At 52.2% G+C, this 16276-nt stretch overlaps 1 protein-coding gene across 1 annotated transcript; it reads right to left on the reverse strand.

The window, feature by feature from the left end:
* Window positions 1-8152: 8152 nt before the first annotated feature.
* Window positions 8153-16028, reverse strand: MTHFR (methylenetetrahydrofolate reductase (NAD(P)H)). Its single transcript, XM_008944326.1, is given in 12 exon segments — window positions 8153-8387; window positions 8870-8989; window positions 9236-9337; window positions 11358-11540; window positions 11921-12101; window positions 12374-12508; window positions 13103-13353; window positions 13829-13916; window positions 13918-14014; window positions 14201-14311; window positions 14550-14788; window positions 15895-16028. Coding segments are annotated over 12 exon segments (1797 nt in total). The 5' UTR covers window positions 15987-16028; the 3' UTR covers window positions 8153-8189.
* Between the last annotated feature and the right edge of the window lie 248 nt (window positions 16029-16276).

Consider the following 16276-nt stretch of genomic DNA (forward strand, 5'->3'; position numbering starts at 1 on the left):
CTGCTGGCAAAGTGAGTTGCCCCATCCTAGAGCAGGATCCTGGCACTGCCTCTGTGTGGTTACAAGCAGGACATGTGCCCTGTGGTGGTTTGGGTTTTTTATTGCTTTGTGCTGTGGGAGATGCTCCTTTGGCAGCTGATGGGGTGAGGGGTGGATCTCACTGTACCTGCACTACCCAAGGAGTGTTCAAACAGTGCATTTTGGCAGCTGGGGAGTTAAATGGAGTTTAGATACACCACTCTAAGCTTGAACATGTCTCCTCAGACCCAGCAGTCAGGCTTTGCTTCAGAGGGAGCAGGGTGTGTCTTTTGGGGCTGTGTAATAGTCTTGATCCTGTCCCTCAAGGGATTCCAAGTGCTTTAAATGCTAAGTACTTAACACTGTACCAGGGAGGGAGCACTCCCAGTTTTGGATGGGAAACTACTTTGCAGAGGAGAGTTGAAATAACCTGTGACCCCTGGCTTGGGGAAGGGGGCAAAAAAAAAGATCTGACTGCCTTGGAGACAAAAAAACTGAGTCTGTTCAGCTTTTTAAGAGGAAATGTTGGTCTGGTCCCATTTGGTATCTGCAGCAGATGTATTCTCTGCTTGCTCTTGGCTGGTCTGTGCAATGAGGAAAAAAATAAACCTGTGGGCTCAGCAAGCTGTTGTGCTCCCTCCCAGGGAACCGTGCTGTGAGAGAGCTGCAGCAGCAGTGGGCTCAGCACAGCTGCCAGGAGAAGAAGAGGCTGGTCCTGCAGACGTGGTACCACCAAACAAGGAAGCAGAAAGGTGCTGCTTTGTTCTGGCAACGTCTGCTCCTGCACAGGTCTGTTTCCTGCCCTTAAAGCTTTGAGGGCAGAGCCATTTATGTAGCAGAGCATCCAGTGTGCTCAGACCAGAGCCTGGCTTGGAAAGTGCAGTTCATTTGGGTGTAAATGGAGCTTCTGTAGGAGTGGTTCTCTGGGGGTTCTCCTACGTTCTGTTACCCAAAGCCTCACACTCACCCTCTCATTCTCCTCATTCAGAACTTCTGTTCAGCCTTAGCTATGCAATGTGATATTTGTAAACTAAGCAAGGGAGATGCAAATGAGTTTGTGGTGGTTAAAAAAGTGAAAAACCTGTTTCCACTGGAATTACTCAGTGTTTGCCAAAAGGAACACTGGGCAGAGGGCTTACAGAGAGCTCATATTTATAAACCTGATTTTTTTTTTAGATTCTGGACACTGTGTGTTGATTTTAATTTAAACTTAAGTGAAAAACTGAATTTGGGGTATTCCTGCAGAAAAGCAGCATTTAGGAAAGCCTGTGAGTGGAGAACCATGGCATTAATCATGGTGTTAGTTGCCATGTAGGTGGGGCTGTGCTGTGTTGTGGAGTCTTATGGTGTAGATCCTGACTGCATAAGAATTTAAGCTGAAGAACAAGGTGTTTGCTGCTCATCATTGACAATTTATTTCCCAATTTAGGTGGTGTTCAGCAGCTTTCCCATTGAAATCAGTTTTGTTTGTGGTTTGTGTTGTGTGAGGCTCCTGTCTGCCTGATGCTCAGCAAGGAGTCCAGTGGTGGTGAGCCAGGAGCTGCTCAGGGGCTTCCTTCAGATAATTCAGGGGGATTAGAATTTCTAGGATGATTTCTGCCAAGAATTCATTTAAGGCATGAGAAGGGTGGGTTTGGCTCTGGCAGGTTTCCTTCTGAATTGCAGGTGGAGGCTGAGAGGAGACAAAGATCTGCAGAGGAAAGAGCAACTAAAATCCCAGTCAAAGCTTAGTGGCTGTGATGCCCAGACTCTGCTCACCCCACCCAGCTGCATTCCCTCCTGCACATCAATCTGTTCACTGGCACCCTAGTGAGATGCACATTTTAGAGGAGTCCTTAATGTTGCTTCATCCTGTAGAGTGTGTCCCCACCATTAATCTGCCTTTTGAGTTCTCCTTTGATGAGAGAGCACTTCTGATTTCTCACCTGGATATGGTACAGGCTGAGCTCTGTCTCTTCTGAGGGGGGCATTTTTCATGCTAGGATAACCTGCAATAGATTCTCTTGATCTTCAGAGCAGCCTGCCAGGCAGAGGATATTTACACCTCTGCCCTATGGTGCAGTGGGGTGATTTGCATAATGAAAGTCCAAGTGGAACAAGGAACCAGAAGGATAAGCCAGGAGTTAAGAGCAGATTGGCTTCTGGGGTAGCAGAGGAAGACTGGCCTCCTGTGCATCAGCCTGGGAGATAGAGAGAGATTATTGTGGGTGCAGATTTACAGTGCTGTTAATAGTAACTCCTTTAGACACAGATATTTTTTTTGGAATAAAACCATGTCCTTAAAGATTCAAGCTGTACATCCCATAGCTGCAGCTCCTTCCTTTGCGACGGCCAAGAAAAAAGATGAAAATCAGAATCTTGACAACAAGCTGCTGTCTTAAATCCAGCCTGGGTCTGCAGCAAGCAAGCAGACTTAAACAATCTGCTGGGTTCTGTGCTTCAGGAGATTTCAGCAGTTTTATTGTCATGCCATAAGGAAGAAGCTTTCCTCAAGCATCACCCGAAAATTCAACCGAGGCACAGAGAAGGATTGAAGACTGACTCATTTAATTCCTTTATTTATTATTTTTTTTGAGGGATCTGCTCTGTGTAGTGGCAGGGCAGCCTAGGCAAAGCATTTGTTTTGTAGGCAAAGGAAAAGCAGAGTGCAACATTAGATTCAGTGTGCCTTTGAAGAGGAGGAAATGCTGAAATGGCCAGAAGGAAGCAGATATACCCCTGGGCTTTGAGGAGCTGAGAGATAACAGTGCTGGGAATCTGAAGTAAAATGATGAGAAGTCTTTAGCAGAAAGAAACTGTCGTGAGGAGTCTGAACTTAGACCTCCCAAGGATGAAGCAGTAGGAAAATGGGTAACACAGAGAAAGACAGATAAAATTGGCTGCAGAAGGAATAAGAACAGCCTAATTTTCTTGTTGACTTTGCTTCGACAGCTTGTGTGACGCCGCAGGGTGGGGTGAAAAGGTGGAATTCAACTTACAGCCTGATTGGGGATGTGGCTTTAGGCATCTACCACTTTTCTGTGGTAGATTTTTGAAAGGTTTTTTTTTTCCTGTACTGTTTTTCAGGTGCCTGGTCAGCTGGGCTGAGCTCAGCGCTCGCAGGCTGAGGCAGCATGAAGCCCTCGCTCGTTTTAGAAGGGTCAGAGAGCATCATCTCCTAGCTGTGAGCTTTACTGCATGGAGGGTGAAATCCCTGAGAGCTGGAGAGAGAGTGCTGGGAGAGGGAAAGCAGCAGTGGCAGGAGCCCTCCCGGGGCAGAGCCTGGCACCGCTGGCGACTGGCCGCGAGAGGAGGGCGAGCCCTGCGCCTGGGCTCGGGGGGCACTGTCAGGCAGGTAAGGGAGGGTGAAGGTCCCCGTGGCACAGTTATTCTCACCTGCCTGTCCTCTCCTGGAGTCCTCAGCTGAGTCGCCAGGAGCTGAGAGAGAGAGCGACAAGGCTTGCACAAAACCTGGTTTGATTTGTGGTGGCTGCTTTGTCCCTGCCCTGAAATTCTTCATGGACTGTGTGAGCAACTTCATCCCCTAACCTGGCACTGACTGCAGCAACCAGCTGGGGCATGGCAATGAGGAGTGGTGGGGGCATTTTGACCAGAGACAAGAGAGAACTCCTTCCTCTCTGCTCAAAGAGGAGAAGGGATAATGGCTGTCCCTGCAGAGCTGGCAGAGCCACAGCCTGTTTCAAACAGCTCCCAGCCAGCAAACCCCAAAGAGGTCGATTGATTTCCAAGGGCTGATTCAGTCCTGCTGGGATCTCATCTGTGCAGTTTCCAGCCTGGGGTCTAGCACATGGAACTGCCTGCAGGGCTGGGGGTGTAAATGTCTCTCTAAGGCTGCTTTGTGTGTGCTCTCTGTGTGGGTTGTGTTTGGGGCTGGCTCGAGCTCTGTTGTTTCTCTTTGCAGGCCTGCAACTACTGGACCAAAGCAGCTGCCTTGTCCCAGTGCTCCCGGCAGCACAGTACCCTGATAGGTGCCAGGAAGAGCAGGAAGATGTCTCTGTCTTGGTCCATGAGTAAGAAGATGCCCTCTCCTCTCTTCCTTTCGTGGGGGTGTGAGGAGGGGTGTCTGGGCTTCCTCTGTGGAGTAGGTGTTTATGGCAGCCAGACTCTGACTGTGGGTTGCCTCTGTGTTCAGGAGCTAAAGAACCAAGGGCTCATGGCAGCTCTGATCTCTCCTTCTCCATCTCCAAAGTGAGCTCCTGTGTCATTCCTCTTTTCTTTCCTAGAAACCAGAAGAGGCAGAGAAGATGGTTCAACACCAGCTGCCACCCTTGGGCTTTTTCTTAGTGCCATTCACCACTGGCTGGTGATCTACAGAACCCAAAACAGGGCTGAAAGGCTGCAGCTCCCTCACCTTGTAGAGAGACCTGCTGTGGTAGGACTGTCTCCTGCACATGCAAGGATCCAGGAGAACAAAGTGGAGGTGAACTTAAAGGAGTGGGATGAGGAGTGGCTTGGGTAAGTGGAGGGGAGGGCTCGGGGCTTCCTCTTCTTGCTGCTGCCAGGGAGGGTTGTTGGACTGATGTTTTCCCCTCTTGCTTGTAGGAGGAAGTATCTGAGGTGGTGGCATCAGAGGGTGAGAGTTCTGAGGTGCCAGCGTGGCAGGAGACTGCACTGCCTGGCGAGGGGGTGGCACCAGTGGAAAGAAGCCAGCAGGGAGGTGGTGCTGGCTGAGCTGTTGGTGAGTGTCTGGTCCCAGCCTGCTCTGCCTGCAGCCTCTACACGTCCTGGGAGATGGGACCTGGGGGGTTAACCAGTACCAGAGTGCACTAGGCAGGAATCCTGGGTTGCTCTGTAGCTTCTTTTTCCACCTCTCTCTTTGAAATGCCAGCACAGCAGCCTGGCACATCCACACCTCTAGTTGTGCTTTGCCCCATCTCAGAGGTGGGAAGCTGAGATGGGATGGTTCATGTAGATTGTCTGTAGCCTGTGCAAAATGCTGACAAATATTAGAGTCCTTGTCCCCCTCTGCATTCCTGAGATGTACTTCTGGTCCACCACGGGCTGTCAGTTGGCTTCCCCTTCTGCTGGGGCACTAGCCACCTATGGAAGAGACCCACGTTCTGCCTGGCTGGTGGCTGTGTGAGAGGTTCTGTGACCTGCCCAGGGGACAGGATGGGGCATGTATGGCAAGTGAATCCAGAGGCAGTGCAGAGCATGGATGGGAGCACTGGCCCTTCCCTGGGGCACCCTGGCTTAAATAGCCACAGTTTTTACAGCAGAGCCATGGCTTAAGTAGCCACAGTATTTACAGCAGAGCCATGGCTTAAGTAGCCACAGTGTTTACAGCAGAGCCATGGCTTAAGGAGCCACAGTACCTGCAGCAGACTGTGGCTCAGCAGGAGCTTTGTTAGTGGTCAGCTTTGGTTGTTGCCAATGCAAACACTTCAAGAGGGCTGTGAGAAGGCACCTGGGAGCAGGGTGGGACTAGAGGGCAGGGGTTTGCCTGGCAGAGCCCAGTGAATCTGGGCACTGGCTCCTTCCCTGCAGGACCAGCAGCGGCTGGTGGAGAAGACCTGGAGGGTGTGGAGACGACGATATTTGCAGAGCTGTGTGGTGCAGAACTTTTTGGAGGAGGAAGCCAGGAGCCTCCTATCTCAGGTAAGCATTCATCACTGTGAGCACTCTGCAGACCAAAAAGCACCCCAAAGGGACAACTGGTGTTCCCTGTGGCTCTCTCCCTGCACAAAGCACTTGCTGAGGGAGAAGTGGAAGATCTCAACGGATGGGATTTGCCTGTAACAAAGGGAAATAGCTTCCAGCTTTCTCTGGGTTCATCTTTGGGTGTTTCTGGGAGCTTTGTGGCAGCAGTCAGTTCCCCTGACACATGCCCCCTTCCCCACTGTTAGCAGAGATGCTAATCCACTAATCCCCTGTCTCTCAAGAGCCCACTCAAGGAAGAAACAGGCTTCACGTTGGTGTGGGGGGATTGTGCTGACTTGCACCCAGGGGCAGGCAAGCTGCTGTCAGCTGGAGTGAGGAGGAAGAGCCTTAGAGCCTAAAAAGCCTTTTTTTCTCCTCTGCCTGCCTCCCAAAGATCCACAGAGGATTAGGTCCCCCTTTAACAAGAGGAGAGCAAGTCCTGAAATTAGAGAGCAGAAAGGGGGGAGTGTTGATCTTCCTTTTCTCACATTTATTTGTACTCTGCCCTCCAGTCACTGGCTGTAGGAACACGGGGGAGACAGGGAAGGGCTGTGAGGGAGGGGTGAGGCTGGTGGCAGAGCCAAACCCGTGCTTGCTGGGGCTGTGAAGGTGGCTGCAAGCCCTGAAGGGTCACCCAAGGGTTTGATTTGTCCCCTCTTGCCACTGCAGGCCTTTGGAAGGTGGCGACAGCTAACAGCCTTCCAGCTGCAGGACAGAGGAGGATGCTGAAGGTGGGGCTGACCTGCAGCTCCTCTGGGGACACTGTGGCTGTCACCAAGAAGAGCTGGAAATCCACCTGATGGAAGCAGGTCAGAAGCACCATGGCCAAAGCACAGCCAGGAGGAGATGGTACCTAGTGAAAGCTGCTCTCCAAGGACTGATATCCTGGCACAGATTTGACAAGTGATTTTTTGACCCTGATTTTGCTGGAGTTCTGATTAAAGGTCCAACCCCCACCTTACAGACTCTCCCTTGACTCAGTGGGGTGTTTTTTCTTGCACAGGAGTTTAGTGTCACACAGGGAGTAAGCAAATAATTAAAGAGATGGACAGGAGTCTGCCTGTGCACAGGCCAGGTCTTGTTGACCCCAGGGTCTGGATTGTCCTCGGTAGGTGCAAAGCCAGGTCTTTATTTTTAGATTGGGCTTCTCCCCTGGTGGGGAGGGAGGATTTCCCACATGGCTCCCACCTCCTCCCCCTGTCTAGGTCCATCAGCTCTTCATTAAGCCTTTCAGTGGGTGGCCAACCTCTTGACTGCTTCCTGCTGGTTCCTTTCTGTGCTGAATGGGCCAGGGATGAAGAAACCTGCTGGGAACAGCTGAGCACCAAAAGCTTTGCTGAGGCAAGACAGGCGTGTCTGACCCCCCACCTCCCCATTACTTGCTCCTGTGATTGATGCCCTGTAATTACCCTGGATCTATGAGCCTGGGCTCAGACAGCTGTAATGAGAGGCTCTGAAGAATCTGGAAAAGGCTTTTCTTCCTGGCTTGTTTGAAAGAGATGCTCACAGCATGGCAGGGATCTCAAAATTCCCCTGGGACCTGCCTGAAGGTCTTGTTTTCCTAGCCTGTGGTAGCTTTGCAGGATTAAGTACACAAAGCAGCCTCCACAGCTCCCCCAACCTCCTGTTTCAATGCTGTGGGACCTAAGGCTGGGAGGAGGCACTGGAAAAGGACCACCAGACCTCTGGTGACCTTGCAGAACAGAGCCAGAGCTTGTAGGTGGCTGCTGCTGGTGAATTCTAGGATTTAAGCTGTCTCTGCTCTACCCTAGAGCTTGGTCCAGACTTGACTTAGGGGACTGAAAGTGAAGACAGAACAATTAGTTCTCTTAAAATTAGTCTGCACATAAGTCTCTGCTACTTACAAGACTATGGCCTAGTACAAGAGACGTTTATATTTGTGTATTTTATTGTATTTAATCTAAGAAATAGTGTGATTCCTACTCAGATTCATCCAGAAGTGAAATTCACATCATCTTATGAAAAGAAAAATATCATAAAAAGAGAAAAGTTATGGAGAAAAGCTGAACAGTCTTCTGGAGTGAGTGCAAAAGACCTTGATGTGGTCAGTTATGAAGAAATACACCTAAGGAGTGCAATGTAAAAGCAACTTGGCCTTCCCTTCAGGGCTGGTGGCTGCTGGAACCATGTCCTTGCCTAGGCACTGCTGACAGGAGTGTTTCTGCCCCCAGGGCAGCATTTCTGGCACGAGAGAGTTGCCAGAATCCCACTGAATGTTCTCAGATTGATGCACAGGAGTTCTCCAGTTATCACCACAGCCATGATTAGCACCTCTCCATCCTGCAGAGCTGGCCTTCAAGCTCAGCCCAGAGGCTCAGTTCAGGTAGTTCTGGCTCTTGTTCAGTGAGAAGGGGCCAGGGAGCCTTTGTGCTGGGGGTAGAGGAGCATGTAGTGTGTGTAGCCTGGGCACTGGGTGGGTTGAGGAGTGTCTGGTTCACCAGCAGCACAGGAGCTGCTTTCTCCCTCCCTTCAGTGGAAGGAAGGAGGACGGAGGGGTTAAAGTAGAAGTTTCACTGCTGAGTTGGAGAGTTCAACAGCTCAAAAGTATCATCCACCACCTGCCAGAGGCAGTTGTCAAGGGGGAAGTCATTGTCCACCAGGTTGACCAAGTAGTAGTTGTCATGGATGTACTGGATGATCATACGAGAGGGTGACTCCTCCTCATAGAGCTTGGCCCACTGCTCGATCCACAGAGCAAAGGCCTCATCCTGCCAAGGGGAAAGACAGGTCAGCAGTGGTGTAATGCACGTGTCACAGAGCTCCACCTCCCTATGGCTTCAGTGTCACACATCCCTGGCCAGCTTGTGGCCCGTTTCTCCTCAGCAAAACCTGCAAGAGCCGAGCAAGGAGCATGGTGCTGGAATTCCAGCCGGTGGGAAGCACCCGGAGCTGGGAGGAGACACGGGTGCAGTACCACGGCTCAACACTGCCCCTCTGCGTGTCAGAGGGAGGCAGAGCTGCTGCCCAGAGCTCTGGGCAAGGGGCAGGGCTGGCTCCTGAGCTTCCTGCACCGTGCACTTGGTGTCTGTGAAAGTTCTCCTCAGGCTGAGGCAGCAGGAGGAGCAGTATCACCTCTACAACCCAGCATCACAACAGGACTCAGCTGTGAGAAGTGTCCCAGACTGAAAACAAACCAGATCCCCTGAACTTCCAGGGCATCACCAGGTATGCAGCAGGAGGGAGGACTCACCTTCCAGGAGAGGAAGCTGACAGGATCCACCACAGTGGGCTGGATGATCTCTCTGCCTGGGAAGATGCCCCAGGTGACAGCATTGGGCTGCAGATCTGGGGCATTGGTGATATTCTGGCCCTGCCAAAGGAGGGAAAACCTTTCTGAAGCTGCTGCTGGGGGAGGGATTGGGTGAGCTGGAAGAAGTGTATTCACCCTCTCCTTGGGAAGGGGTCAGACAGCTGCTCTGCAGCACAGCTGACTTGTGTCTCCTTCCCTTCCCTCCCCCAGCCCTCCTGTCCCACTTGGTTCATGGTGATACCCAAATCTTTGATGTTTTCCCCTCCCAGGTGGTGGGAGGGAAGCCCCCTGTAACCAACAGCCTACCTTGACATTGACAATGTGGTAGTTCACCCTCAGCTCATACTTCTTCAGCACCTTGAGCAGAGCTGTGACGATCTCACTGGAGGTGAAGAACTCCAGGTATGCCTGTGGGGAGGGGTGGGGAGGGGCAAAGAGAGCAAGAGCCTTAATTCACAATAGGGCTGGGACACTACAGGCAACCAAGAGAACTGCTGTACTGTCTGGGCTGCTTGGGAACCCAAGCATGTCTGTTCCCTGAAGCAGAGGGAGTTTGAGCAAAGGGCAGAGCAAATTAGAGAGCTCGGGCTGGGGGGGAATAAAAAATTGGGGAGAGCAGAGGTCTCCCCAGCCCAGGAAAACCACAAGCTTCCTTTGCACCCACCCAGGCTGGAATAAGCTCCACCATGGCTGTGTCTGGGAAGGAGCCTGTGCCAGAGCAGAGGGACTGGAAGAGGCCTGAGCTCAACCTCTGCTCTGTGTGGTACCCTGGGAACAGCAGCATCCTGCCAAGGCAGCCCGGGCTGGAGCAGGCATCAGGGGCCTCAGCTGGGCTCTCCCACCATTCCCTGTCCTCCTCTTTTGTTCACAACTCTCCCTGTGTGTTTAATAGAACCTAATTCCATAGTTGCTCCATCTACTGCTGCTCTGTGCTTGGCTGCTCCCAACAACTGCTTCCCCTCCCCCATTTCCTGGCCATTGTGTGAGATGATGGATTTCCCTCACCTCGGGGGAATCTCTTCCTTTGAAAACCTAACTGCATTTGCCATCTGCTGGGTTTGGATCCCTCCTGAGCAAGGCTGCTTTGTTCCCTAGGATGAGCCACTGCCTGGGTTTACCTTGGTAGGAGATTCCTGTCCCAGGCATTAGTGAGGAGGCTCCAGGGCCTGAAGATGCATGACTGGGAGGCAGGTAAGGCTGCTGGCAGACCACAGAAGGACCCTGGCAGCACAGCAAGAAGGGCTGTGGGGTGGGGGCAACTGGTGGAGGGCCCTGCCTTGGAGAAGGATAGATAGATGAAACTAAATGCCTCTTCCTAGAATGAAGATCAAGTGCAGCCATTAACCCAGCACTGCCAGGTCACCAATAAATCATGTCCCTCAGGGCCACTTCTATATGTCTTTTAAAGACCTCCAGGGCTGGGGACTCCACCACTGCTCTGGGCAGCCTGGGCCAGACCCAACAACCCTTCCTTATTACTGCAAGGAGCTCAGTGGTAGAGAACCTACCTCACTGATTCCCTTTTTATAAAAACACTGGGTGCTTCCTGTGTCAGTGAGTGCAGGAGGTTCTCCTGCCCCTCTGCCCTGGTGAGGCCACCTCTGGAGGACTGGCTCCAGTTCTGGGATCCCCATTTCAAGGGAGACAAGGAGCTGCTGGAGAGAGTCCAGCAGAGGCTGTGAAGCTGCTGAGGGTCCTGGAGCATCTCTGTGCCAGGACAGGCTGAGAGCCCTGGGGCTGCTGAGCTGGAGAAGAGAAGCCTCAGAGGGGATCTGATCAATGCTGAGCAAGAGCTAAAGGGCCCTGGGGGGCAAGAGGCTGGGGCCAGACTCTGGTCAGTGGTGCCCAGGGACAGGACAAGGGGCAACGGGCACCAACTGGAACCCAGGAGGTGCCACCTGAGCAGGAGGAGAAACTTCTTTGGTGTGAGGGTGCAGAGCCTGGAGCAGCTGCCCAGAGAGGTTGTGGAGTCTCCTGCTCTGGAGAGATCCCAAACCTGCCTGGCTGTGACCCTGGGCACCCTGCTGTGGGTGAGCTGCTGGAGCAGGGGGTTGGATGAGATGGTCTCCAAAGATGCCTTCCAGCCCCAACTATTCTGTGATTCTTTGAATGGGATCTGATGGAGTGGGCCAGCACATGTTTGTATCTAAAACACAATGGCCCTGCTCTAGAAATAAGTTTATCCATAATTACTTGCTGAGTATTGATCTTCAACAGATGTGGGGAAAACAATGATGAAGTAAGCCATGGAGATGACATAGTCTGCCTCTAAAGACACCCAAGGAGCTTTGTCTCACCTCAGCAAGAAGGCATTAAGATAAGGAGCAGGCAGAAGGATTATCTGGGTGAAAGCCCAAGACCTCCCTACCCAACAGGGACCACACTGGGTCTTAACTCTTTGCTGCCTAGCCCAGAGTGCAGCCAGTACCTTCTGGAAGACGTAACCCCCACTGGGCCCCCAGCCCACAATGGGGTCTGTGGATGGTTTGCCATTGATGTTGGGCTGGGAGTTGATGGTCAGGATCCCTCGTCTGTTCACCTTCTCCAGCTGCTCCTTCAGAAGGTTGGTTTCAGTAGCAAGAGGGTCATCATTCCACGGCATACACGTGACCTGCCCAGAGGAGAAGGGATGCTCACTATGGATGTGACAAGACTTTTGTTACCAGCTGGATGTTGAAGGAACTCAGAAGTTCCCCCATGGTCTCAAACTTCCAGACAGAGCTTCCAGGTTTGGTTGAAGGGCAGGATATCCTCAGCTCCTAAGAGTGGCTGCTGAAGTCTGTTGAAGTCCTGCCATGCTGCAGCAGGTTTCTGTTTGCACTGAGCCCTAGCTCTGGCTGCTGGACTCCCTACAGCCACTATCTCAGCAAGTCCTTCTGGACAGGGAAGTGCCAACCCATGTCCAGAAGAACAATGTGGTATCAGGAGCAGGAGGAAATGTCTGCTGCTGTCTGTGCCACAGTGACTGTCCCTTCCTGGGCTGTCACTCACCTTGTAACCGTTCTTGTTGGGTTCTCCAGTGATGTAACAGGTGAACACCTCAAAGACACTTTCCTCACTTGTCAGCTCTTCCCCCCACATCTTCAGGAGCTCCTCCCGGGGAGACTTGCTCTTCAGGTAGAAGAGGTAATAGTCCTTCAGTTCCCCAAAGGCTGGAGAGGAGGAATTACCCCTGTAAGGCCAGAAGACACAGGAGTAACTGGCTGATTTGGTGATGCAGGAAGAGAAGTATCCAACAAAACCCACCTAGAGCCCCAAACCCTCAACATCTTGATGCCACTCTCCACACTTCATTCAAATCCAAGCAACTGGGGACCATTTGGTGAGGAAACCACCTATTCTGTGAAGCCCAAAGCATGGCCAGGACACCCACCCGTGCCAGAGAGCAGCTGTGGAGCAGGGCAGTAAGAGACCCCCATGCAACACTTCTACCTCAGAGCTCACCATCGGCCGTTGGGGAAGTCATCCCACTCCTGGGTCCTGTAGATGTAACTCTTGGGTCTAGAGGCCCAGAAGATTGGCCGAACATCCTCCACTCTTCTCTTTGGGTGGGCACTGACTGCCCAGGGCAGAGGCCGCCTGCACGGGAGGAAGAGATGTGAAATCCCACCCCAGGCTGGAAGCCCTTCCCCTGGAGACATTTGCCTCTGGAGAGAGCAAGTAAGAGAGGCTTGAGAAGAGTTCTATTTGTCAAAGTAGGACAGAAAACTCTTCTTCCTTTATGGAAAAATCTCTTCCCACTCGGTTCCCTCACAGGATGTTTGGTGGTATCTACAGGGCTGACACCTGAAATGGGGTGAGGTAAGGGAGAGGCACTGTGTGAAGCTAGAAAGCCACAGTGGGAGCTTCCATAGCACCTAGCTTGAAAGAGGGGTTGTGAACAGATCTCAAACCTGTGTTTCTTCTAAGAAACAGCTCGAAGAGTTTAGGTTTTTAAAGCTCCAGAACAGGCTACTTTAAAGCCACTTGACTAAAATTCCTCCTTTAGCTGTCCCCTCTATTCCTCCCAGCTTTTACCAGACACCTGCAGGAAGGGTGAACTTCTAAGTGCAGTCAGCTGCTACAAAACCAAAGGCAGCAGAGGAGTGGTGCCAACCCACCCACTGCTCGAGCCTTCAGTAGATGGGATGGATGGAACAGAGGAACCAAGGGAAGCCAGCCTGTTCTGCTCACCTGGGGTCCTCCTTCCATATGCCCAGGCGCTTGAGGACTTCAGTGGTGGCCACCTCCCGATTGAGGGTGTAGAAGTGGAGCCCGTGCACCATGCCACTGTCCAGCAGCTCCCTGCACATGGACACTGCCAGCTCCACCCCGTAGTTCCGGATAGCTGCATCGTTGTCCTTGATGGGCTCAATCACATCTTTGATTTCTTGAGGCACTTCCAGCTTGGAGAGCTTCACCAGCTGGCGCAGGGAGTGGTAACCCTGGGAGAGGATACAGGGAGTTCTCGTTGTTCCAAGGGCCTTTTCTGACCTCCCAGTGACACAGGGGCTTGACCTCAGTTCTGGGACAGGAGATGGAGAATTTGGGCTCCTGGATTCTAGTCCTAAGCCCTGTCTCTGGGAGGGTAACACAGTCCTGGGGATGTCACTTGAGGTCATTTCTTCCCATTTCTTAGCCCGAGCCCTGCACGCTGACAGTGATGCACCTTAGGACAGGGAGACCATTGTCCTTATGTCCCTTTTTGCCATAGGGGCACAGAAAACCTTTGAAACTTGTTGTTACACACCTAGGAGTTGAATTTAACCCACCATCTACAGGCTGATCACACATTTAGCACTCTCACTTCCTAGAAATTTTGTGGAGCATATTTCCAGACCTCTCTCAGGCCCTGACCCATAAACACCTAACATCCTGGAATCCTTATTCCCTCCCCAAACCAGAATTCCTGGATTTTACCTGTATGGGGAAGATGCCAGGAATAACAGGGCAGGTGATGCCAACAGCTTGACAGTCCTTCAGGAACTTAAGGAAGGTTTCTGATCGACTGTGTAATGATGAAGTCTGCCCCAGCAAAGACTTTCTCCTTCAGGTGCTTCAGGTCTGCCTCATAGCTCTCTGCTTCAGGATGACCTGTGGGGTAGCCTTGGGAGAGGAAAGAAAACAAAACAACAAACCCAAACCAGTGAGACCTGAGTGGTCATGCTAAAAATTAGAAAGTAGCCAATTTGATTGGACTGTCCCAGCCCAGGCCCAGGAAGAGACTGATGAGTTGACCTCCCTATCTCAGACCCTACCCCCGGGCATACTCTGCTCATGGAAGACCTTTACCTGCCACACAGATGTCAAAGTAATCATCAAATTCACTGCGAATGTGCTTAACCAGGTCAACAGCATAGTTGAAGCCATCTACTTCTTCCTCCCACTCCTCACCCACGGGATCTGAAAAGAGAACAAATCCACAGCTCTCTCCAACTGTCTGCTGGACTCGGATCTCCAACGCTGTAGAAACCTCCTGCTGCCAAAAGGAGGATGAGAAGAAACCACCCAGTCTGCAGGCTCAGCTTTTAATTCCTGCAGCAGGAAGGGTCTCAAAATCCTATTTTTCCATTTCTACCCTGGAACTGAATGCAAGAGCAATCAACCAGAGCCCTGCACACCCCAGGGCAGAGGGATTCACCTCCACGCAGTGCCATGATGTTCTTCAAGCCGAGCCTCTTGGCCTTCTGCAGGTGCCCTGTGATGTCATCCTTGGTCTGGTTGCAGCACGTCATGTGCAGGATGGTCTCCAGGCCACAGTAGTTGACTGCAGTGTTGGCAATAATCATGGAAGAGGTTTCCTTGTCAGATCCTGGGTCTCCTGCAGGGTGCCACGTCACGTCAATGAAGAGGGGGCCACCCGCGCCCATGCGGTCAAACCTGGGGAGTTTTAGAGCTGGGTCAGCCTCCTTTGGAGCCATCTCCCCTCTCTTTGCCTAGGGTGTCTGGCTCACTGCTGGAGTGCCAGCAACAAAGAGAGCCTGGATAACAGCAGCAAGGGAGACCAAGAACAGTGTGGAACTAGGATCTTAGCAAGGGGCCAGTGTAATCAGGAAAGCCATCCTTGAAGGCTGTATGAGGAGCAGCTTACAATCTCTTTGAAGAAGAGGCAACTTAAGTGCTTTCTGTAGAATAAGCTTCCTTGCAGCATGCTCTTTTAGACTGATACATCTTCTGATAGCAATGCAAGTCCCATTCCTTTTGAGACTGGAGACTGCTGCAACCCCCTGGTCCCAGTTTTAACTGCAGAGGCCACAAATCTGAAAAGATGGACCCAGACTCTGTTGTGTTCCCAAGTGTGACTAACACAAGGGGCAAAGGCTCCCCTAACTTGTCTCTCTCCTGCTCTGGGTTGGAACAGGCCCTTCTGTTCAAAGTAAGCCTGGCAATGGTGTACAGCAGTTACAAAAAGAGTTATGAAGCTCCCTCTTATGAAGAGTTATGAAACTGAGAATGTGGGGGGCTCCTGAGGCTTCCCACTGGACTCCAGGCTGACCTTTAGCTCTGGGGACACCTATCAGAGGGTAAAACTGTAGTCCTCAGTTTGTGCCTTGAGGCACAAACCATAGTGGCTGGATGATTATGAAAACAAGTGGGAGTCTCTGTTCCAGAGACTCAGACCCACTGTCCATCAATTCACAGTGTCTGCTTTCAGTAGGTGCTTTTCTGCTCTGTTGTCCCCCAGCACTCTGCTTCAGCCCCAGAGCATGGCAGTGGGGTGGTTCCATCTTCACAGAGCACAGGAGAGGGGAAACAGCCTGGCCCCCTCAGCAACCCCACCAGAACACTTAACTCTTCAGGGCCTCCAAGGAAGACAAGTTACCTGGTGTCCATTACCCTCCCCAGCAGGAAAGCACAGCCCCACTACCTGCTTCGTCACCTGGAAGGGGAGACAGAGCGTGGGGCAGAGCCTGCCTCATTAGCTATTTCCCAGCCCTCCACCAAAGCCACTTCACCTCTCCCCTCTCCCACCCCGCAGCCCTCACCTGGAGATGAGGTTGACGGCGGCGTTGGCCGTGCGTGGAGGGAAGAACTCCAAGGAGAACCACTTGTCCCCAGAGTCCTGCCGCCGCCGCATCTTCTCCCGCAGCCGCTCGTGGCGGGCCGCGCCGCGGGACGGGGGCGGTTACGGCGGGGGTGGGCAGAAGGTGTTGAGAGGGGTGCCAGTGCCAAGGCCCAACGTGTATTGGCAGCAGGGAGTCCCTTTTGCCAGCCCTCACTGTAAGCTGTAGTGGGGAATCTGGTGAAAACATAGTAAAAAGGGTGTGTTTAGATAGTGCTGAGAGAGAGCGCAGCAGATGGCTCCGTGCCACTTTGACGCAGCTCTGCTGTACCTCCTGGGTCAAATTTGGCTCTCAGAGGAGTCAG

This window comes from Merops nubicus, unplaced genomic scaffold, assembly GCF_000691845.1.
Source record: "Merops nubicus isolate BGI_N331 unplaced genomic scaffold, ASM69184v1 scaffold13157, whole genome shotgun sequence".
Lineage (NCBI taxonomy): Eukaryota > Metazoa > Chordata > Aves > Coraciiformes > Meropidae > Merops > Merops nubicus.